This window comes from Musa acuminata, chromosome BXJ2-1 (genome assembly GCF_036884655.1).
Source record: "Musa acuminata AAA Group cultivar baxijiao chromosome BXJ2-1, Cavendish_Baxijiao_AAA, whole genome shotgun sequence".
Classification (NCBI taxonomy): domain Eukaryota; kingdom Viridiplantae; phylum Streptophyta; class Magnoliopsida; order Zingiberales; family Musaceae; genus Musa; species Musa acuminata.
In genome coordinates, this window is record NC_088338.1 from 5,213,693 (window position 1) to 5,236,277 (window position 22,585).

The 22,585-nt window shown below is 37.2% G+C and overlaps 4 protein-coding genes and 1 pseudogene across 7 annotated transcripts; 3 read left to right on the plus strand and 2 right to left on the minus strand.

The window, feature by feature from the left end:
* The first annotated feature begins 1,527 nt into the window (after positions 1 to 1,527).
* Positions 1,528 to 7,907, plus strand: LOC103983463 (transcription factor GAMYB). 2 transcript variants are annotated; one of them, XM_009400679.3, is made up of 4 exons: positions 1,528 to 1,723; positions 2,410 to 2,785; positions 6,093 to 7,095; positions 7,227 to 7,907. In XM_009400679.3, exons 2-4 carry the CDS (start codon positions 2,420 to 2,422, stop codon positions 7,526 to 7,528), a joined length of 1,671 nt encoding a protein of 556 aa, XP_009398954.2. In that variant the 5' UTR covers positions 1,528 to 1,723; positions 2,410 to 2,419; the 3' UTR covers positions 7,529 to 7,907. The 2 variants fall into 2 exon arrangements, with proteins under 2 accessions (XP_009398954.2, XP_009398961.2); XM_009400686.3 differs by having other exon boundaries at positions 7,236 to 7,907.
* A 609-nt stretch (positions 7,908 to 8,516) lies between these two features.
* LOC135598566 (probable WRKY transcription factor 3) lies at positions 8,517 to 11,408 on the minus strand. Of its 3 annotated transcripts, none has more exons than XM_065092587.1 (6): positions 10,630 to 11,408; positions 10,184 to 10,495; positions 9,995 to 10,099; positions 9,343 to 9,914; positions 9,106 to 9,270; positions 8,517 to 9,011 (listed from the first exon to the last, which is right to left on the minus strand). In XM_065092587.1, exons 2-6 carry the CDS (start codon positions 10,388 to 10,390, stop codon positions 8,825 to 8,827), a joined length of 1,236 nt encoding a protein of 411 aa, XP_064948659.1. In that variant the 5' UTR covers positions 10,391 to 10,495; positions 10,630 to 11,408; the 3' UTR covers positions 8,517 to 8,824. The 3 variants fall into 3 exon arrangements, with proteins under 3 accessions (XP_064948659.1, XP_064948658.1, XP_064948657.1); XM_065092586.1 differs by having other exon boundaries at positions 10,184 to 10,498; XM_065092585.1 differs by lacking the exon at positions 10,630 to 11,408 and having other exon boundaries at positions 10,184 to 10,608.
* A 1,811-nt stretch (positions 11,409 to 13,219) lies between these two features.
* On the plus strand, positions 13,220 to 17,371 carry LOC135598567 (small ribosomal subunit protein uS8-like; annotated as a pseudogene).
* A 936-nt stretch (positions 17,372 to 18,307) lies between these two features.
* Positions 18,308 to 19,099, plus strand: LOC135598036 (metallothionein-like protein 2A). The gene is made up of 3 exons (XM_065091558.1): positions 18,308 to 18,462; positions 18,616 to 18,693; positions 18,782 to 19,099. The coding sequence occupies exons 1-3, from the start codon at positions 18,407 to 18,409 to the stop codon at positions 18,870 to 18,872; spliced, it is 225 nt and encodes a 74-aa protein (XP_064947630.1). The 5' UTR covers positions 18,308 to 18,406; the 3' UTR covers positions 18,873 to 19,099.
* Positions 19,100 to 20,618: 1,519 nt separating this feature from the next.
* Positions 20,619 to 21,416, minus strand: LOC135598037 (metallothionein-like protein 2A). Its single transcript, XM_065091559.1, has 3 exons — positions 21,268 to 21,416; positions 21,042 to 21,119; positions 20,619 to 20,920 (listed from the first exon to the last, which is right to left on the minus strand). Exons 1-3 carry the CDS (start codon positions 21,318 to 21,320, stop codon positions 20,827 to 20,829), a joined length of 225 nt encoding a protein of 74 aa, XP_064947631.1. The 5' UTR covers positions 21,321 to 21,416; the 3' UTR covers positions 20,619 to 20,826.
* Between the last annotated feature and the right edge of the window lie 1,169 nt (positions 21,417 to 22,585).

Genomic DNA, 22,585 nt, shown 5'->3' on the forward strand with positions numbered 1-22,585 from the left:
TGTTGGACAACTAATATATCTCATGTATGTATGTAATAAAAATTTCTTTACAAATTTTAAGAAGAAGTCCTCTGTGTGCAAATTATTAGTCAAGTTTTCAATGGAATTGTGCATATATTATTTAACAGGGATATAAATGTAAAAAATCAATACAATACTAATGTTTAAAGGGGTAAATATGGTATTTAAAAATTATTAGCCATAACATAAGGATATTACTATTTTATAACTTTTTTTTACTGTTTACAATCTTATTTTTTAAAAAAATATTTTTTAACTATTATCTTCTTTTTCTCCTCTTCTTCTTTTTTTTTCCAAAATGACATAAAGGAGATGACGAGTAGGGTAAGATAGTGTCGAGCGATGACGACGGTGAGCAACAAGTGACAATAATATTATAATTATAAATAATAAAATAATATTTTATTACTCATAAAAAAGTTATCAATAATAAGGAGGTTGTCAATAATAAAATACATACTATGAATAGTTAGCTTCTAACTTAATAAAGCTTGCTATTGGCATCCCCAGTTTATTATTGATAATTTTTTTATTATTGATAACCCCTAAATCACTAATAAAATATAATTTTATTATTTACAATCCCTTATTATCTATCTTGCCTTTTTTTTTCTTTTTCTTTTTCTCTTATGGTCCACAACCTCAATCCCCTTCCATCCCCCTCCTCTCCTATTCTCTCCCTCTTCTGCCTTCCTAAGAGAACAAAAATGTTTCTATAACACAGCTAATGATGGGATTGAAGGAGACTAAACCATGACTATCAACCTACTTAGGTCTCTTTTAGAGTTGTTGTACCATAGCAAATCATCCTGAATGAGCAATACGTATCGATTCGATAGGAGATTGGTACGAATAATACATACCAATATATCGGTACATCTCACTATATCGTACATCGATATGTCTTGACACGTACATACCGATAATCGATTTATATATTAGTACAAATCATAGAGTGAACCATCCTTAGTGGCTAGAGTTAGGATAAAAGGAGGAGAGGAGATATCAATCCAGGGCTATTGTTGAACGATGAAAAATTAAAACAAAATTTTTTTTATTTATTTACATAAAATTTTTAAAATATTAAAAGTTTTAAAAATAATATTATAAATATAAAAATTTATTTTTATTTATTTTTTAAAAAATTAATATGTATAAATTATCTCTTTTTTTTCTCGATTTTTTTTTTCGTTCTTCCCCCTCTTCTCCTTTTGTTTTTTTTTCCTCGACCTCCACATCAAAGGATTATGTTAGATGAAATGATGAGTGCGAAGGAGCATCAACATCAGCACGAAGTGAGGGACGATGATTGACAATGATATCAAGAATACAGTTGTGATGAAAAAAAAAAAGAAATTACTGAAATTATAAATAATAAAATTATATATATATATATATATATATATATATTTTTAAAAAATATTAATAAGAAAAAGAGACAGTGAATAGTAAACTGAAAGAGGGATGCCAATACAAATATCCTAACATAATTTGTCTCAACCCCAATTACATATCCTAACACCCCAAGCCAGCGAGTGTGAGCTGAGTGAGCTTTGATCGGGTCCAATCCCATGCCCCCGTGACCCTCTTTTTCGTCTTCCCAGAAGAGACGCTGGGTGCGCGTCGGAGAGAGAGATAGAGAGAGAGAGAGATCAGATCTGTTCGATTGCATCTCTCACTCACACATCTCGGGCGGATTTGGGTAAGTCGCCACTCCTTCTCTCCTCCTCCTCGGCGCGAATTCTTCGGATCCCTGGAGAATTGGGGTTCCGAGTTTGGAATTCGGAGTGCTCCTCCGGCTCCCTCTCTTTCTCACGCATTTGACGGAGCTTTTTGGCCGATTTCTTCTTCTTCTTCTTCTTCTTCCTTTTTAGGTGAATGTTCTGTAAGGGTTTTCCGATCTGCTTGCTGTCAGGTTGAATTTCCGTTTCCCAAATTTTCTTGGGGAGGCGCTGTCTTTCTGAATTCTGTGCCATTGGGGAGTCGATTAGGTCGGGTTTCAGCTTGTTTTCTTTCTGTCGATAGGCGCAAGTTCAGTCTGAGATGTTTTGGTTGAGGATAGGTTATTTGTACTAACCCCCCTTTTTGATGGTTATGCTTGCTAGGATCTAAATCTTGTTGTCTTTTCTATAAGGTTTGATTCTAGAATATTCCCATGTTAATTTAATAATCTGTGTGGTTCCGTCTACTTTTCTACTCTTCTGATTTCTGAGATGCCAATTAGGTTCCAGTTAGCAGTTAAATAAGCGCTCTCTTTGATGGTTTTGATTCACCGTGTTTGAATTTATCATGGTGATTTTGAGTTTTTTTCTTTTCTTTTTTATTATTCACCCTTTGTGTCCTTTTATTTATATCGTTGCTGATTTTATAAGGTTTTTGTGAATTTAGGTTCTGGGTAATGAATGGTGTGCCAAATGAGAGTGACAGGAGAATGGTACCGAAGGACGAGATTGACTCCACATCGATTGAAGAAGATAGCAGCGGGGGATCATTGAATGGAGGAAATCAGGTTTTGAAGAAGGGACCCTGGACGTCGGCAGAGGATGCAATTCTGATTGATTATGTCAAGAAACATGGAGAGGGAAATTGGAATGCTGTTCAGAAGCACACGGGGCTCTCTCGATGTGGCAAAAGCTGTCGTCTACGGTGGGCAAATCACCTCAGGCCGAATTTGAAGAAAGGTGCTTTTACACCAGAAGAGGAGCAGTTGATCATCGAACTCCATGCTAAGATGGGTAACAAGTGGGCTCGGATGGCTGCACATGTAAGTCTATAGATTCTTTTTGATATGACATGGTCTCTTCACAGTTTATGCTTTGGCTGAGGAAAACCTTTTTCTTAAATGTTCTCCTGATAAATCCCCTTCCCATAACCTTATTTTAATGCAGTTCTACTTTTTCTTGCTGAGACAGGCACTATATGAAACACTAACATTGGGAAAAACATAGCAAAGACCAAATATAATCTTAGTTTTTTTTATGTTGTTTCAATTTCCATCTTGCTTGCTATTTAACATCATCCCTGAGAAACTTCTAGCTTGTTATATTTTGCAGATGATTTTCTTGACCCACAGCATCTGACCATATACGACTCATGCTTTCAATAGGCGATAAAATTTAATGTCCATGTAAAGCCATATTGCATTCTCATTCCTACTTTCTGCTCTTGCTACGGAGTTCTTTTGGTCTTTTGCAAGGTAAACTGATCAGTAGAGCAGCATAACATTTGCTTCAATCATGGATTTAGTCATGGAACTAGTCATGTTAATTTCTTGCTGACATATATGTAATTTATGAATAACCCTTATATGGAAATGCTTCAAACTATTAACGGCAGTAGAGTTGGTTCCATGGGTAATCCTTTAGCTAAAACTGGAAATGTTCCACCGAACACAATCATTTTTGAGGTTTAGAATAGCAAATATTCTGGTTTTTCTTGGAATTAAAGGATCCACAATTATGCAAATCGCTACAAGACCATCTCTAAGAATAAAGTATATTATATTTATTATGCAAAGTTAGTAAAGCATGTCTTGATCTTCTATCAGTGGCATTAGTGGGTATAGGTTGATGGCTATATGTTACATAGTGTCCCATGAAGTTGATGATAAACCTGTCATGTGACAGTGCTTCCCTGTTCCAGCTACTGTGCGACACCTTTTCAGGGGTGTGCCAAAGTCTGGCAATTGTACTAGGCACATGCTCATTAGTACAGTTGTGCCCTGAGATATTCTACAGCACATAAATTGCTAGTATGAGACTAGCATGGATACTCTCACTACAAGTAGAACTTTGGTACATTACACTATTTCTTCAAAATCATATGTGATGATCCAATACATCTTGTTCACATAAATATGGTAATCTTGTACTTATGGGACTTTAATATCAGAAATCATGCTCTTGATTGTGATAGTCATGGATATGATGTGTATGCTAGCTGCAGTGATTGATAATAAGTGATTAAATCCTACTTAATCCAAATATAAGCTTGCCAGTCTTTACTTTAAACTTTCTCATACACTGATTTTGAGATGTTCTATATATTAGTTTCTGAAAACAAGAGGATTCATGTCTCTGTAACATAAACTCCTGCTCCGTCCTTTGTGATTGTATTGAACACCCAGTCAAGTTAGTTTCAAAGAATGGTCTACCTATTTCCCTGCCACCTATATACTTGTGACCGCATTTCTTAGTGTTGCGAGCTAAATATGCTACATGTCGGTTAATATGTCCTTTCTTTTATCAATCTGTAGGTAGCATCAGTTTTGTCGGTCATAGATCTACTCGGTGTCTTAGTATTGTTGTCCAGGTCTGCTCGTCTTTGTATATTGATGGTACTTTATAATCAATTAATCAAATATTGTATACTAGCCTTTCCTTCTCTTCTTTCAACACTAGAGGTGTCTGATATGATTAATTGACCTTTCACCCACAGTGTTACATTGAGTGGTTGGTAGAAGTTGCTTCATAGGAGCACTCATATTTTTTGATATCAATAAATATGACATTGCAAGCACATAAACTAAAACATAGATGATAATTATATGAAGAAGAATCACAACAATCGACATGATTCTACTAAATTTTTTAAATTGGTAACTCACTTTTAGAATTATGTGAATAAGGATCACAATAGTCAACAAGATTCCAAATGTCAACTCTAACTTGGGCTGCTTTTTTCAGTTATAATGTAAAATTTAGTAATTCCCTTTTTGTAAATGAAGTTTATGCACGAAGCAAGGAAAAATGTCATAAGAACAAAATAAAAGAATGCTAAAAATTAGAGATTGGGAAGAAAAATGGTAAAAGAATTGTGAAAAGAGAGATTGGACAAAGAAAGATTCAAGGAGAAATAGACTGATTATGATGGAAGAGACGAGAGTAGTTAATATAAGAAAAGGGTACAAATATGAGTCCTTAGTACAATATACTTCCAAAAGAATTGCAGTAGGGATGTACGAATTAGCAACCATGTATTGTCACTTTTTTTAATCATTCTAGTCCTAGATAACTAAGGTGGTCGCTGTGGTTCATTGGATCACTGATCTCTGTCCAATCCAGTAAATGCAACTACTCTGGGAGTCTGGGTTTGGAACACTAAGTCCTGATAGATTTCTTACCCATATTAGATTTTGGTGGATTTTTTAATATTCTAGTTGGATGAGGATAGGCTGGATAGATTCATCTGGTTTTGACGAAATATCTCTGTTGGGATCTTTTCGGTCATTGGATAAATTTTGGTTTCACAGTTTCAACTAGATTGACTATAATGTCTCCAAGTGTAGCCCATTGAGATCTGTGGTAAGTTCTCTAGCAGTTGACCAAGTTAATAGACCACTGTTATTTATATATATATATTATTTTTTAAAAAGCCAAAACGATGGTATCATACTCGACAATAGCAAATGATCCCAAAACTTTCTATGTCTGCAATGATTGCTTGACAGCCAGCTAAAGCTGAAGGATCCTGCAGATGATAGTAGATTGTTGCATTTTTCAAGAACTCAATACACTCTCTTGCTATGGTACATGACCAATCATGTTTTGAATGCATATGTACCACACCATATTTTGAGTTAGCTTCACTTGAGTCCCACCACATGGGATCCCCTAGGTGCTGGACAGATGATCCTTCCACGTAGTGGTCGGGCATGGACAAGAATAATAAAGAGGGTTGCTTCGCATGTGGATTTCTTGATGGCCATTAATCCAGTCCCCCCTTTTGTTGGGCTTCATTTATTGGTTTTTTTACAAGTATGTGTCCACGATGGGGATGTTGAGTTGGATTGTAGTGAGAGCAGATTAATTTGGTAACCTGGTCATAATTGTTTTTACATAAGATGCATAATCTTTTGTGTCCATGTCGGGTTTCTTTTAAATAGGATTCTCTAACAACTAATTTATAACTAAATTCTACATATTTGCTACTTTGAATACTTGTTCTAGTTCAACCAATATACCGTACATTGTTTTCGGCATTTTTATTTTTCGTATAATAGTTTTTGCGATCAAGTTTACCTTTTTTTTGTTCCTTTTATGATTCTGTAATTCATTTCAAATTTTTTTCAGTTACCTGGGCGCACTGACAATGAGATAAAGAACTATTGGAATACACGAATAAAAAGGCGCCAGCGTGCTGGTTTGCCTCTTTACCCTCCTAATATAAACTTTCAAGTTTCTGATGAAAATCAGCAAAGCAAGAATGTGAATGAGTACAGTTACAGCGATAAACAGCCTAATGAGCTTATGCAGGGAAGCAACTTCGACATTCCTGATATTACATTTGAGAACTTTAATGCTAATTATGGGTCTTTATCCTATGCACCACCATTTCCGGATATAGCAGCTAGTAACATGCTAAATCAAAGGATTGGATCCCTTCACTATCCCTTCACAAATCCAATGAGTTGTGTCAAGCATCTTAGAGACTCTGAAAATTTAATTCCAGACTTACATGGTACTGACTCGGATGGGCTTTCCACGTACGAACATTTTTTGTTCAAGCCTTCAGGAAAGATAAAACAGACTTTTGGACTAGGTTATCCATACGACCCTGATCCCTATGGCGAGAGCCTGACACCTTTGGAAAGTGCAGTTCCTGGCAGCCATGCCCTTCTAAATGGCACCTTCTCTGCTTCTAGTCCCATTGATGGGACTGTGAAGTTGGAGCTCCCTTCACTCCAATATACAGAAACTGATGGTAATAGTTGGCTTGCATGTTCATCAACACCTCTTGAGGCAGCTGATACATATATTGAGTCTCCCCCAACAACAGTTTCGTTGCAATCTGAATGCATTTCACCACGAAATAGTGGTCTCTTGGAAGCATTGCTTCATGAGGCACAGACACTAGGCTCTGCAAAGAAAAAACCATCTGACAAGAGCTCCAGTTCTACTATTACACCCGGTAATGTGGCAGAATGTTCAGGGGTAAGTATCTCTGAGAAGTTGGAAGAATACAATGATCCAATATCTCCCTTGGGTCGTTCTGCTTCTTCTGTCTTCAACGAGTACACCCCTCCCATCAGTGGCAGTTCATTAGACGAGTTTCCACATTCAATGGCTCCTTCAAGTAAGTATACTTCACAACGTCATTAATCTTCTCTTTAATCTTTTCTTTTCCATATTCTTGTTGTATTAGTAAAGAAAGTTATTGCTCATGTTTTTCTTTCTTTGATCATCTAGAAAATTTATTTTCATCAGTCTCTGCAGCTTCAGACAATATCTTGGTGACTGCCAAACATGTTTCCAGCCCTAATGTTGTGGATAAAGGCATATCACCCTGCAGGCCTGATGCTTTACTTGGATCAGTTTGGCTTGACGATGGTTCTCAAAGTGCAAAAGATCAGTCTGTCTTCAATGATGCGATAGCAATACTTTTGGGTCAAGATTTGTGCAATGAGTATAAACATCTACCTTCTGAACCACCATCTATGCTCGTGCAAGGATTTGGGCTCGACTCTGATCCATGGAATAATATGCCGAGTGCATGTCAAATGCCTTAACTTCCTTGAGGTATTCTGCAGCACATGTTTCGGACTTTGTTTATGATTATTCACATGTAGGAGTCTTTCTTCCTGGAAGAATCGCCAGGGAGGAGATTTACAGAATTGAAACTTGTTAGCATGACTGATCAAGGAACATGTTGCTTGTTAGATCAGATGATTTGTTGCTGCAAGAAAGCCTTTTGTTATAATTTAATGAAGACATGGTCTGTGATTTGGTAGTCATTAGGGTGTCTCGTTGATGGTTTAGGTTTCATGTTGTCTGTCTTTGCTGAGGATTATTGGGTCATGAGAATTCTGGTTTGTTTCAAATTGGCTTGCATTCTGTTTCTTATGATTTGTCGGTCTAAATTTTGCCCTAGTTTTCATGTTGCTTAAATTTATCGATATGTTGGTAATATTTTGATACTACGATATGACTTGTAAGCAGTTTATTTAGGTTGTCGCTTTCCGTACAATGGGTTCGAGTGAATTTGTTTTTCCTTAATTATACATCACAAATAACTGCAACAGAGTTATAACCTATTCATTATATTGTACGTGATACAAAGACAGATGATGATCATTCAATTTGTGCTACTCTCCTTGGGATCACTGTCATTCGCATATTGAGGTTTGTTTATTCATCCTTTCATGTTTTTATTACATCTTGTCATCAAGGATGTTTTTCATCTTCCTTGGGTCACATTGAATTATTTCTTCTATAAATTATTGTCGTAAAAATTGTAAAGATATGTTACATGCTGAATATGTAATCGAATCTTTGGTTTCTAATACTATCTTGTAGAGATGTGAAGACTTGAATTTTTTGATAGCGCCGTCACCGTATCATGGGAGTCAGACTCGTAAGTAGTTTATTGCGGTTGTGGTTTTTCTTACAATGGTGGTTTTTTGACAATCTTCTAAATGGTGAATTTGGGATTTTTTCTCTCGCCAACAACCGAATTATTGTCGGTAATATTATAATATCTTATGTGATACAAAGATGAATGACCTTTATACAAATGACCCAAAATTTGTAATCAGAATCCATCACAAATAAATATTCAAGCAACATTAAGGGACATATCCCCACAGAATCTGAACAATGAACTACATACATTGAGCAAGACACCTATGTGAGCCCTATTTGGATCCTATAAAGATCTGCTAACTCTGTAAACCAGTCATGGATTGCAGGAGTGAAATGAACAATTGAAGAGGACCGAAGGTAATCGATTGAAGTGCCTGTGACCATGTAAGTGATCCCAAGATTTGAATCGTACTCGGTTCTTCCTTTCCCTTCAGGTGTTGAAGTTACAATTGGAGGCCATCAGGAGCTGCTGCCGTCTCAGGGTCAGAAGCAGCACGGCTCGCTCTTCTTACTGGCATCTCATGGTTGTGCCTTCCCTCGTACGTTGTGACGAGATGTGCCGAATCCTCTGACGACCTCTCCACATACTTGCGCACGGGACACTTCGGGTTGGTGCATCTGTAGTAGCTTCTGCAACAACAGGTTCGTTATTCCATCGGGCCATGTTCCAGAGAGAAGATGTTCTGACAATGTTCATGGCATTGTCAGAGAGAGACAGAGGTACCTTGGAAAAGTATTGCCCTTCACCACCTTTTGTCCATACTTTCTCCAGTGATAGCCATCCCCAGAGATGTCAGATCCCACGGAGGAGGAGGCTTGCATCACGGAGTGGGGCTCTGCAGCACCTTCTCCAACACTGTTCCCTCCACTCGCTCGGTCGTCGTTCTTCCTGAGATGCTTAAAGAGTTCATGCATCACAACAGTTTTCCACAGTACTTTCGTGAAGGTTATGCATGCGTACCTTCTCTTGCAATCAAGCTTGTCATGATCCACAGCAGCTGCTCTGCCTCCAACCTTGACAACTCGAGTGCTTGAATCATCAGCGGTAGCGAGAACATGATCGTGGGAAAAATGATAGGTGGGAATCACTCCATCGTGGTTATCCAGAGAATTACTCCATGGGGGATTACCAGTCTCTCTTCCATGCTCATCGGCGACCTGTGAACCTGACGAGGGTCGCTTGGGAGGCTGAGGCTTGGGGTGGTTGTGCTCGCCCTTGTACACGATCTCAGCTATCTGCCCGTCAAGTGACCTCTCCACCTTCTTCTTTACAGGGCAAGTGGGATGTGTGCACTTGTAGTAGCTTCTCGGGTACTCACTTCCTTTTACTTGCTTCTGTCCATATTTTCTCCAGTTGTAGCCGTCATAAGACGGCCGATCTGCCGATTGCTGGTTCCTCGTATCAAGCTCGCCGGCCGTCACTGACTTGGAAGGATCGTATGCCTGGTTCGGTTCAGATTGTGAAGCTGATGCTGAATTCTGAGGTCGGCTGTTTGATGTTTTTACTTGGTCAAGAACTTGATCGAAGTTTCCCTGTTCGAAATAAGCAGAGTGGAGTTAATATCTAAGGAGATCGCACCATTTGACTCATAGGCAAGGAAAAGCACGCTGACCAGATTAAGGGTTCTTGAAACAAGCTTTGCAGTAGGTTTGTAGATGAAGCTTGACACGGAATCTGATCCCATGGTTGCCACGGATCTCTTCTCGGATGCATCATCCTGCAGGAGATTTCACTGATCACAGAGGGAGAAAAGGCATGCACACAGAAACCATGGAAACTACATAATCTTGATTGAACTCACAGGCGGTGGAACAGCTTCAGCTGCAGAATCGTACGACGAGGATTTGAATCTCATAGTCCTCGGCTTGATGGCGACTGTTCTCTCAGCAGAAGAAGGCGTCGGAGAGGAACTGGTCGCTCTCGCGAGGAGCTCAGGAAGTGGCCTGAAACTGGCGAAAGGTCTCGACGCCACAGGCTTGGCAATCTCAATCTTCTTTGCATCTTGCATCTTCCGCCGATCAACTAATCGACAACGCCGAACACCATTTAGCTTCGGTAAGCCAGTGGAATCCGTCCACCAACAGACTTCCGCAACGCGAGAGCTGATGGCGTACTGCTGCATGTATGGGAAAGCCAACATCAGAAGGAACAGATACATATCTAACTTATGTTGCTCCAGCAAGAAAGGAAGGAGAATGGAACGCCAAGCAGATAAAACAAGAGTGATCTGCAACGCGGTTCTCAGACCTTTTCCTCGGAGAGCTTAAAAGACAGCAGCCTCAGAGCTTTAAGACGACAAAGAGAACTGAGGAGTTGCAGAAAGGGTCGGAGAGCAGGAGACGACCAAAACACATGTCGACTGCTTTGCAATGGAGAAAAGGGACGCAGAAAAGGAGTGAAAAGGGAGGAGTGAGGGGGTATAAAGTGGGAGGGGGAGGGGGCGGAGACTGGTAGTGGTGGCGGGGGTGGAAGACCGCCGACGAGAGAAACAGGTGGAGAAAGAGACAAGCGACGAGTCCTGTAGATCTATCTGCATGAAAGACTTTGGGACGATCAAGCGAGGAAGAAGACCGTTAGGTTTGAAACAAGAGAAGTAACATTGAATGTAGCAGATTGGGCACGACATCATTTCTGATAGGAGCGTCAGGCCGGCCATCCATGTTCCCCGTCATCTTTCTCCGTAGAACTTCTACACGTACTGGTCGCAGTTAAAAGGAGCTTTTTGACGCCATCTTTTAGAGAGAGAGAGAGAGAGAGAGAGAGAGAGAGAGAGTAAAAAGAGATGGTGGCCCGAGGGACTAGATCGAGCTTGGATTCTCCATGGGGACAGACGGGGACATCGATGTAATTGGACCACGGCCGCCACGGAGTTAGGTGAGAAAGTTTGGTGGAGGAAGCAGCTCGTGACAGGCGAGGAAGAAGAAGAAGGCGCAGAGGAGCAGCGGCAGCTGGCCTACACCTAAAGGCGGGGCCCATATTCGCGTACGCGAAGGACGAGTGACTGCGTTGCGCCCGGGGGTAAAGTAGACACCGTATTTCTCGGTCGCGTGGACTGGCAGGTGGATGGCGGGGTCTGCTGGCACGTGCCACTCGAGATTCGAATTCTGGATCATAAAGCAAATGATAAAAGGGAAGGCTAAACTATATGATATTACTCCTACTACAACTCTACCTGAAAGTTCAAATTAAAACTCAAATTTAAATTATTTTATATCAAACTTGAATAATGTCCATATCATTAATAGATCCAAGTCATTCGATGAATCCTTTACGATTTTATACTTTCGACATAATAATCAAAATACTTTATACTATTAAACATTGATTTTTTTAACTTTCAATCGATGTCCATCTTATTACTTATTTATTGGCTTGAATCTATTATGTTATGTATCAATCAATCTTTACTGGCCAATGAGACTTTGATGTATAATAATAAAAAATATATTATTTACTTGTCAAATTAACAAAAGAAATATATAAATAAAAATTTGTATCCTACTAAATCTGTAATTTGATATATATGTATATATATATATATATTATGTGTTGTTAGGATCAAATCAGCAAAAAGAAAAGAAAGAGCTGAACTGATAATGGGATTTGCCATCATTCCGTCGTCAATAATAGTGAATGATTAAAGTGTACGATTGTCATGACAAGTTTTGTTTTGTGTATTTCTTTTGTTACTGAAATCATGGAACTATTTTGAAGTAATTGCTTCCCCTCCACTTTAGCCCTTCCTATTCTTTTGTTCTGCTTCGTACAGTCCAAGTATTAGATGATTAAAGAATGGAAACACAGCGAATATTAGATGATCAAAGAAAGCTTGGTTCATGCATCCATCCATCCATCATAATTAACGAGCATATGGTTGTCATTGATTCCAAACATTATCACCTAAAATATTCGTCTTCCTCGGAAGTCATTCTGCACCTCGGCATGCCTTCCCAAGACTGCATGCACCGATAATAAGATAATTTCACTTGCGAAGAGTAAAACGATCAAAGAAGAGAGAAAAGTTGTATTAAACATATCTAACATAATTTTCAGATCACTTATGTTTTATTGGACTATTAGGAACAGTATATAGAGAAAAGTTTATGTTGTTAAGATAATCAATTTTAGATGGAAAGATTAAAAAACATATATTTTGTTTTTATAAAAAAATTTAGATTTAATCTCAATAAAAAACCATCTAAAATGGTATAAACATGTTCTAAAGAGATATTATCGTTGGAAGAACTGAGATGTTTAGCATTAATAGTAGGAGAGATATAGGGATTTAATATAATTTTATTTAAAAATATGGATGAATAATATATAATCGAAACATCACCACTGATTAAGTTTGATAGTAATTGTCCTTAAAAATGTTGAGGATGAATGAGTTTATTTCACATAAAACAAAGCATTTGCAGAGTTTAATATTTGCTGTAATAGTTAAAGTTTATTTTTATTCTATGGAAAAGAAAATAGTTATTTTTAAAGAATAAAAATTATTTATTGGCTTTTGTAAAACATAATTGGGCATTATATATATATATATATATATATAAGAAATGAAAGTGAATATAACAAACAAAACGGAGATACGTGTCCTTATTGGAATTGAGGATTCACGCTGTATCCTGTTTCGAAGACCATTGGAGAACAAAGGCTAGGGCAAGAACGAAGGCTCATTCTCCTCACGCCCGCAGCGTCGTTTGATCGGAATCTGACGGCCTTAGAAACTCCAGATCTGGTCTCTTGGAATCGATCCCGAAGCCTTTTCAAGTCGCGTCCGTCTCCTCTCTCAGAGATTTAGGGTTTTCCCGCCTCGTCGACTCAGGTGCGATCTCTTTCCCTCCGCCTCTTCCGTGCGATCTCTTTCGGTCGGCTATGTTGGTTTGATCTGTTTTTAATTCGTTAACGAAAATTTACCAGTTCTTACTGTTGATGAAAGAAGTTGTTTGCTCCTTCCTTGTTATCTAACGTTGTGGATTAACTGACTTGTACGAGCTTGTAATGTGCTAATGTGATACCGTAACCAAAGCTTTGATGCTCATAAATGCGTTTTCTGTCGTCTTGGCATATTTGTCTTTTAATTGCTTCAGTGTGATTGTGGTCTCACTTGTCCATTAAATATTGATGTGTATGTTTGCTTATCTTGTTTGCTATTAATTCAGTGTCTATCGAATTTTATTTTTGTGTGTCATTAGCTTGGTGCTTAATGGAAATATTCCCTCTGTATATGGGGTAATACTGCATATATCAACCCTCCAGAGGAGACTCTGCATTGATGGGAGCCTCGTGCACTGGCTTCTTCCTTTTCTAATGTAGCTTGGTGCTGTCAGTATGCACATGAATTGTTATGGGAATTCAATGCTAACACGCATGTTGTTGGGAATGAATACATCCTTGGGTGCGGTTTCTTTGTAACAAAATGATGTTGAAATCTAACAAAATGCTTTTGCAGCTTGTGATGTGCATATTCCTCGGCGTTTCTTGATTTATGTTATTGTGCTGTGTCATGAGTTTCATATTGTCTAAGGTTTGATTCGTTGATCGTCTGCCGTACAGCAAATAAATGTGTCCCCTGAAAGTGAATCTTCAGTCGGAAACCATGAGGTCAGTCATGTTTACAGGTTGAGAGTTCTTGTTTGCAAACAATATGTTATACCAAGTGTGTGATGTAAGTGGTGGAATAACCTTATTATAAAATTTTAGTTTAATTTGATTTTAAAATTAAATCAATCGTAGCCTTTCTATAGAGGAGGAGACGATCTGTTTCACTTTATATTTTGCAAGATTGGTATCAAAATTGGGATTAGCTATGGATGACAAAATCAAGATTGGCAGGACACGAATCTGTACGAGAGAAAAAGATAATAAATCACAAAAATGTAAGAAAATAATATAAATAAATCCTTTTATATGTAAATTAATTGATTTTCTAACAGAAATAAAATCAAACTGTAAAATATCTAAAACTTTATAAAAAGATAACAGTAAAAGTAATCAAAAATATTTTATAGTTAAAATTATTCATTTTATTAAAATAATTATTCACCATACTGAACAAGAATATTAATGTGATGAATGACTATTCAGATGCCAAAAATAACAATTTTTAAATTATTAATTATTTTTCCTTTTATTTATAAATGATTTGATGTGTTTTTAAATCAAAGAAATAACATTCTGTAGGTCCTTTGGCCTATCTGCCTTCCTTTTTTCTATGTGATGATGCTTCTTTGTCTTCTTACTCCGATCTACACTCTCTGAACTCCATCTTATTTCATTCTCTTTTTGGCTTAATATCTATATTTATAGTCTTGATTTAGTTACTTGTTGTTTTAGTTTATTATTTTAGACTGGTGAGGTTTGCTATATTAGATTATAGCATGAGTTGCACTTCCACTTCTCTCGAACTTTGCTTTTTTTCCTTGATTTTTCATGATTATTATGCTAATGTTATTGACACAATGATTGGAAGAAACTCAATTATTTAGGTGCGATGTATCAAGTATGAAATGTAGAATTATTGAACAATATCAACAAGAAAACATCAATTGATAGCAACTCTTGCATCATATTTTTAGCTGGTAGGTTTCACTGAACATCTGCAATTTTTCCTCTAGGATTTTGCATTATTTCTCTTGTTATTTTTATAAAAAAAAAAGCAAATGTTCATTAGGATTAATGTGCAGTAATTGTTAGCTATTCTTGGACTCTGTAAGAAGCTTTCATAGTGATAATAATTATCGAAATTTTGTTGATATTTATTTATTTATCATAATGCCATCTGAATTGGATGATGTGCCATCATCTTCTTTTACAGCCACACTGTAACACTTCTAGGGAAACATGTAACATTCTTAGCTTTTGTCTTTTTTGTTGGCTATTCTTAACCAATAATTGACAAAAGCGTTGGGTGGCATTTAGAACCTGTTGTATAGAACTAATATGGGAATGTGCAGTACTTTATTTTTGAAGCTCCCCAGTTTGTAATAATTAGCCTGGACAAAGATCAGCCTTTGCTAGTGTGAAGTTGGAATTTGACTTGTGGAACTAGCTTTCATGTCCTTCATGAATCTTTAATCTTTCTACTTGTGTTTGTTTCCATTTGACTTTGATTTTTGAGCTGCCTGTCTTTGTTAAATATCTGGTTAGGTAAGTGTCATTTTGTATCAAGGATTAAATATCGGTCTGATATCGGTTTAGGTAATCTATTGGACCAACATGGCATTGGTATATCAAATGAAATGCTGACTTGTACCACCCATTGTCATTAACTGAAAACTACAAAAATAAAAATAAAACATATGAAACATTGTCGATCTATGCATTTCAAGAGCAGCATTTGGTTGGACTAGTAAATACCTGGTTGGTAGGTATTTAAATCTTTGTGCTGAAATATGTTTCTTCATAATGTCTCATCAGTTATGAGAGCTGCTAACTAGAATTTGTGCTATCGACATGCTATTCACTTCACATGCCACACTTTTTTTCCCTCGTCCTAGATTGTTAGCAAGTTTGGTGGAATTTTGAAGGTCTGCTTGTTTTTACTTGAGCTTAAAATACAGTCAGTTAGAGCTCTCTATCTGCTAACTAGCCTTTTATGTTAGTTTCCGAGTGATTTCTTGCCTGATTTTTACATTGTTGATGATTAATTATTACCTCTGGAGGGAGTTTTTGGTCAGGCTGACAGTTCGAGGGTTATGGTCAAATCTTCACTATGATGTAGTTGTCTGTCCTAGACGGTCAATCCTTTATGATTAATTTGATGATCATTATTAGCTTGCTAGTATGAGTAATCTTTGAAAGGTGAAGTTGCTTTTGCATGATGTTTGGGCACAGCGTCATTTGACTTTACAGCTACTATTGAGATATATTTAGGACTAAAAGCTACTGTCTTTTTTTAAACCTGGTGTTCTTTGTAATATTTGTCTGGATTACATTGCATATTTTAATTGACTAAATTTTTTAATTGCATATTTGTTCTGATTTTTTTTGAAGTTCCTCATAACCAGTTTTGATCAATATCATCTTTAGGGTCTTCATGCACTGTGATATACTTTTTAACCACAAGCTTTAAGTTACTCTGTGACTCTCCATATTTGAATTTATATCTCTGCTGCTTCTGTAGTTTTAGCTGAATGATAATAGCAAACTACAACAGCTCACCTTATTGTGTTTGGTCATTGGAGATTTTGTAGCTGTATTGTGAGTTTCAAACTCAATTATCTACTGTCGTTTTGCTTTTTTGCAGGCTTGATAAGGATGGTGAGAGTCAGTGTCTTGAATGATGCTCTCAAGAGCATGTACAATGCTGACAAGCATGGGAAGCAGCAGGTCATGATTCGACCATCATCGAAAGTTATAATCAAGTTCCTTCTTGTCATGCAGAAGCATGGTTAATTCACAATCTGTTTGTCTTTTATATGACAAGGTTTAGGTCTTGCTAATTTGTCCAAATGTGATGTTTTATAGGTTATATCGGTGCATTTGAATACATGGATGATCACAGAGCTGGTAAGATTGTGGTCTAGTTGAACGGGAGATTGAACAAATGTGGTGTTATTAGCCCACGCTCCGATGTTGGCATCAAAGAAATTCAGCCTTGGACCGCCAGACTGCTCCCATCACGTCAGGTAAGTTGGTTTTCGTTTTTAACACTCAACCAGCTGAGAATTTTGCTACAATTGGCTCTTTAGTGTTCTGCCATATCAGATGAAGAATAACAGTGCTTCTTTCTGCAGTTTGGTTATATTGTTCTGACCACATCTGCTGGCATAACGGACCACGTAGAAGCAAGGAGAAAGAATGTTGGTGGTAAAGTGCTTGGTTTTTTCTACTAAACATGATTTTTTTTCCCCCTTGGAGGGATGTTTTTGAGTAACATTTGAGAAATTTTGGTAGAACATTATTATTATTATTTTTTGGAGTCACCAGTGGTATCTGTTAAATTTAGTGATCGACCCTTAAAGTTGTTTGTTTGTGAAAACCGGATGTGATGTGTTTGTCGGTGCATCGAAGCAGATGGTATTCACCTCCATACTGATAAGAAGATGAGTTGTGAGAATGCCTGCAGGCCATTTAGTTTCTCTTGGCCATGTGGAACTTTGTATACTGCAGTTAAAATCTTCATTATCTTTTTATTTTATTGATTGCATCGTCTTTTCTTAACCTCTAGAAATATAAATGATGTTACGTTTTGCCGGCTTCATGATTTAATTTACTGTTAGAATGTATGAGACATGATCCATTTCGTTACTTAAGCATCCACTCCCGAGGCACTCTCAGCTGCAGGGTTTCCTCTGCCTTGTTATTGGCAACCAAGGCATCTTTGTTAACCCGGCGTTTTGGTCCCATCAGCTTAAGAAACAAGAGCTCAACTTATGCTCCGCGTATAGTTGAATCTAATAGAAATGTGTTATAGTCATTTGTCTGAACATTAGGTTTTAACGCTAGAGAAGAGTAGGCATCATCGATAGTCACATAATAATAATTAACGTCAAATCGGATGCATTTATTTATATTTGGAGCTGGCGACTGCCATATAAGAAAACAATTGATCCAAAAAAACAATGTTATCCTATCGGACCAAATCAAAAGTCGACAACCAAACCACAAAACACAAAGGATTCCCACCAACATATACAAAGTCGATGGCGTGCTTATCCAGAAAGCTATTTATTGTGATGCGGGCTTGCATCACAAAATATATAAATAAAATGGGAGACATTATTTGGTCTCACACATCACCTAAATACGTGCACTATAAAATTATAATTCTAGACATGGCTGATGAGAGGACTGCGATGTTATTATTATTATTATTATTATTATTATGATTACGTGGGGGAGAGGAAGTTGACAATCACAATGGCAGGTTTCGTGAGGACGGTGGATACTGCATCATTCTTGGCCGAGCCTTCTTTCTCTCTCTATATATAGTGCCATTTGACACGATGGATGGTGTGCAATACATCTTCGCAGTTAATATTCTTCGTAGCATCTCAAGAGGAGGAGAAGAAAGATGTCTTCCTGTGGAGGAAACTGCAATTGTGGATCCGGCTGCAGCTGCGGCGGAGGGTATTTCAACTCTCTATCTCCGCGTCACTGAATTCCTGTTCTTGCTCACCATGTTCTTCCTCTTCTTTCGAAGATCTTACTGTGTGTTACAGTCGGTATGATTCAAAGGGTTTTCACAAGGAGCATCATCTTTTGTGTCTTCCTCTGGTGTAGGTGCAAGAAGTACGCTGATTTGGACGAGAAGATGGTCAACTCGGAGACCATGATCCTTGGGGTTGCACCTGAGAAGGAGTATGTTGGCATAACATGATTGTTTCTTTTGGATACATCTTGTTTGTTTCATTTGCCATGAGATAGTGAGATCGGTTGAACATTGCAGACACGTCCAAGGACCAGAGATGGCTGCTGCATCAGAGAATGAAGGTTGCAAGTGTGGATCTAGCTGCTCCTGCAACCCCTGCAACTGCTAAGTGTGATGTCTCATCAAAGAATAAAACCCTAGGTGGACTGTGATGTGTGGGTGTGGTGTTTTACCTGTGTGATGTCTTCTTAGGTCGTCTGAGTGCAATAAAACAAAGGCCATAGTGGCATATATTCCATGAAATGATCTCCCTGTATCAGTTGCTCCCATGGCTGTTGAATGTTCTACCTGTACTTATATGTGATGGTTATGAACTATGTTGATTGCTTGTGTGAAGGTTCCAATACCATTACTATTTTTATAATTCGATTTCAATGTTGACTTAACAATCGAACTTTTTTGCTGTTGGTCTGAGATGATCTATAAAACAAACAAATAAATAAATCTAAATTCATGTAGAAAAGCTACAACAAAATGAATTGGATTTCCAGTAGAGTCACCCAAAAAACAAAGGTATCTGAATTGATTAATTTACTGAGGGTTTAAATTCTTATATTGATTTTTTAGAGGTTATTATTAATTTAGTAGGTAGAAATCTTGGGTTTGAAAACCCTCTTTCATGCCTTCACCACTTTTTTTTTTTTTGTGTGATTCTGAATAACAAAATAAAAAGAATAATAAAGATAATCAGTTCATTCGAAAAAGAAGCCCAATTATAAATACATGACTTTTGAATCATCAAAAGAGAAGAACCACCAAACAAATATGATAATAATTTGGTACCAAATCAAGGCTGATACAATTAAAATAGCTTAGTATATCAAAATGTCAATGAAGATGGAAGCTTAAATGGAGGACTTGAAAAGGGACAATGATGAAAATGATGGTGCAGCTAACAACTCAATAATTAATGAGCTTTATTTTGAGTGTGATTTAACAGCAGCTTCAACTATCAGAATTTTCACCTAAAGAAATAAAAGAGAAATTCAAATGAATTCGATCGAATCAAAGAACGAATGATCCAACCTTGTCGATCCGATGAATAGGTTAGTCCTATGGCTCTGCTGGGGGCTTTCCACCCTAGAGGTGGATGGATTAAAACCAGTGGAAGATCAAAAGCAGTAGCTAAATCTATCTGATCAATCTAATTATTTTGTTCCACCATGTGCTTGAAAGACCATTGATGCATCAGTTCATGTATGACAAGTCAACTGAGCTGAGTTTAACATCATTGTCTCTCCACCAATCAATTAATCTACATAGTGCATGCACTTACTGATCAAAGAAGCACTAACCATGAAAATGATCTTTCCATATGGTTTTTAGAGCCAAAATTGGAACCAATAAAGACAGGATGGTGGTCCTAATCCTCTTCCATCTTAAAGTGGAAGCATCAAATAAGTAGAATTAATTAGCCAACATTTTGACCTAAAAAGTCCTGGTATCACATTAATGAAAATAAAATGGTGAATAGCTTTGTCCAATATTGTTTACTCGAGGAGTCCGAATTTATCGAAATTTGATTTTAATGGGAAAGAAAATTATATATAGAAATTTTCAAGCTCGCCCTTGATTTACAATTTTATTTTCATGTGGATGTAAACATAAACAAGAGATGATTGTGATACATGTTTCATTTGTGATCTTTCCTTAACCTTACTAGCGTATATGCATTATTATTTGAATTGTTCTGATGTATGTTACTTCCTATGCTGCTTATTGCAAGGTATCATATATCTGATACAAAACCATGTCTTCTCAACTTTCCAAGAAGAATGTTCATTGATCTGAGCCCATAAGAAGATTATTTTGGTTGTGTTAGGATCTAATTCCAAGTAAGATTGAGAGGAAGACATGTCTAGTAATAACCTGCAAAGATAAACACCATATATAGTAGGAATGCAAGTACAAGAAGACCTTCCAAATGGCCACACATAGAAGTCACCATGGCCTTTATTTGTAGCACTCAGACACATCACACAGGTAACACTCCATGCATACCCACACACTGTCCTTGTAGGACTTCGTTATTGTTTGACAAGCCATCCCCTTCCTTGGATCACTTAGCAGTTGCAGGGATCACAGTTGCAGCCACCACCACACTTGCATCCTCCATTCTCAGTACTCCCAGTAGCCATCTGAAACCCTTCAAAGTGGCTGCACAGTTCAGACAATCTTGGTGAATGATTCCTTATAGGGGGAGCTTTGCCTTTTTCTTCTTTTCTCAAGCTCATCCACGAGTAAAGAGTACTGATAGAGTACAAGTCAGTTAACATACCCCTTCTCAGGTGCAACCCCAAGGATCACGGTCGCCATAGTGGTCTTCTTCTCTTCCAGGTCAGGATACATCTTGCATCTACTCCCAGAACAAGAAACAATAGTAGTCATTTACACATAAGAAATTATCAAGACCACAATCTTCTGCTACTTGTCATGGCTGAAATGAACCAAAGAAAGAGCCAAGAAAAAGAGAACATATATAGCAAGTTCCAGTCGATGAGTACCCTCCACCGCAGTTGCAGCTGGAACCACAGGTGCAGTTTCCTCCGCAAGACATCTTTCTCCTTCTCTTCTTGACTGTGAAGAACGTGTTGGATCGACTAAGATATGAGCACGAAGAATGTCTCGGCCAACGCTGCTATTTATAGAGCTCTCGGCGAACAACGACATGGTATCCACAGAATAATGATCTCATCATGTCCATGGCAAACATGTTGTGGAAATGCCACAAGATTCAGGATGTAAGCTTGGAAGTCTTAGTTTTCTACCTCAAACTCGATCCCGGAATAAGCAATCCAGTTGACTTTACATAATCTGTGGCAATTGCTCGTTAGATAATGTTAGAAAATCTTGTGGTTTTGCATACGAATTGTGTTGAATATAATGGGATAACATTGTTTTCTTGGATTAGTTTTCTTACACGACAAGTGGAATATATGAAATTAGTATTGAATGAACCCTTACAAGTGATGCGTATGCATTAGCGGTCTAAGTTATTAGGACACATATAGCATCTCTATTTAATTGGGAATCTTCAGGATGTCATTCCCTTCCCATCTGCTGTTTCATTATCATCATCACCAACCTCAAAACCCAAAGTTTTCCACCAAATCAATATATACAGATATATGTATACATCACCAAACTTAATCATCTTCTTTTTGTGTCAAAACTATAGAGATTTTGCATACCAAATTGGATGAGGCATCCACGTCTGGTGAGGATATTTATACCTTCAACATTTATTTCATGTCATCCAGCTTATGATACTTGAAAAATAATTTAGAAATCAATATTACATCTAAGTATAAATTGTCTCAAATGACGGCGTCAACTAGTTTAGCTGATAAAGATCTTAACGCATTCGTTGCTTATCCTTCGAAAAAAAGAAAATCTCAAATTATATAAAGTCAACTATATTATTTATAAAAAATAAGACTAGTCGAGTATTTTTAGAAATCTAATTAGATTCAGACTACTTGACATTAAGAATTCAACTATAACAAGAATATTTTAAAAATTATGATATATTTATTCTATAAATATTATGCCTATAGAACTTGAGAATACAGTTCTTGAGATTTGATGTGAAAAATTATATAGCAAATATTAACCTCTAGTTAGGGTTAGGGTTATATGTAAATGAATAATTGGATCTTCTTGATCGATGAAGGTAAAAATATCAAATCTAGTAAATCTTATATCCACTTTGCGATTTATATTTGATTGTTGATCTTTTTGACATGGAGATCTTCTCCTAACTACAGTAGTTTAATATTCTTTACTGATGAATTTTTAACGTCCGATGGATCTACTCGCCTC

What these genes read in the sequence shown, in the direction of transcription:
- LOC103983463 (XM_009400679.3), top strand. Translation starts at nt 2,420, where the DNA reads ATGAATGGTGTGCCAAATGAGAGTGACAGGAGAATGGTACCGAAGGAC. An exon ending in GGGCTCGGATGGCTGCACAT is followed by an intron (nt 2,786 to 6,092) that starts GTAAGTCTATAG and finishes AATTTTTTTCAG; the next exon opens with TTACCTGGGCGCACTGACAA. An exon ending in ACATTCAATGGCTCCTTCAA is followed by an intron (nt 7,096 to 7,226) that starts GTAAGTATACTT and finishes TATTTTCATCAG; the next exon opens with TCTCTGCAGCTTCAGACAAT.
- LOC135598566 (XM_065092585.1), bottom strand. Translation starts at nt 10,540, where the DNA reads ATGTATCTGTTCCTTCTGATGTTGGCTTTCCCATACATGCAGCAGTAC. An exon ending in CTGAAGCTGTTCCACCGCCT is followed by an intron (nt 10,100 to 10,183) that starts GTGAGTTCAATC and finishes AATCTCCTGCAG; the next exon opens with GATGATGCATCCGAGAAGAG. An exon ending in TTTCAAGAACCCTTAATCTG is followed by an intron (nt 9,915 to 9,994) that starts GTCAGCGTGCTT and finishes TATTTCGAACAG; the next exon opens with GGAAACTTCGATCAAGTTCT.
- LOC135598036 (XM_065091558.1), top strand. Translation starts at nt 18,407, where the DNA reads ATGTCTTCCTGTGGAGGAAACTGCAATTGTGGATCCGGCTGCAGCTGC. An exon ending in GGCTGCAGCTGCGGCGGAGG is followed by an intron (nt 18,463 to 18,615) that starts GTATTTCAACTC and finishes CCTCTGGTGTAG; the next exon opens with GTGCAAGAAGTACGCTGATT. An exon ending in GGGGTTGCACCTGAGAAGGA is followed by an intron (nt 18,694 to 18,781) that starts GTATGTTGGCAT and finishes TGAACATTGCAG; the next exon opens with ACACGTCCAAGGACCAGAGA.
- LOC135598037 (XM_065091559.1), bottom strand. Translation starts at nt 21,320, where the DNA reads ATGTCTTGCGGAGGAAACTGCACCTGTGGTTCCAGCTGCAACTGCGGT. An exon ending in AGCTGCAACTGCGGTGGAGG is followed by an intron (nt 21,120 to 21,267) that starts GTACTCATCGAC and finishes TTCTGGGAGTAG; the next exon opens with ATGCAAGATGTATCCTGACC. An exon ending in GGGGTTGCACCTGAGAAGGG is followed by an intron (nt 20,921 to 21,041) that starts GTATGTTAACTG and finishes TGAACTGTGCAG; the next exon opens with CCACTTTGAAGGGTTTCAGA.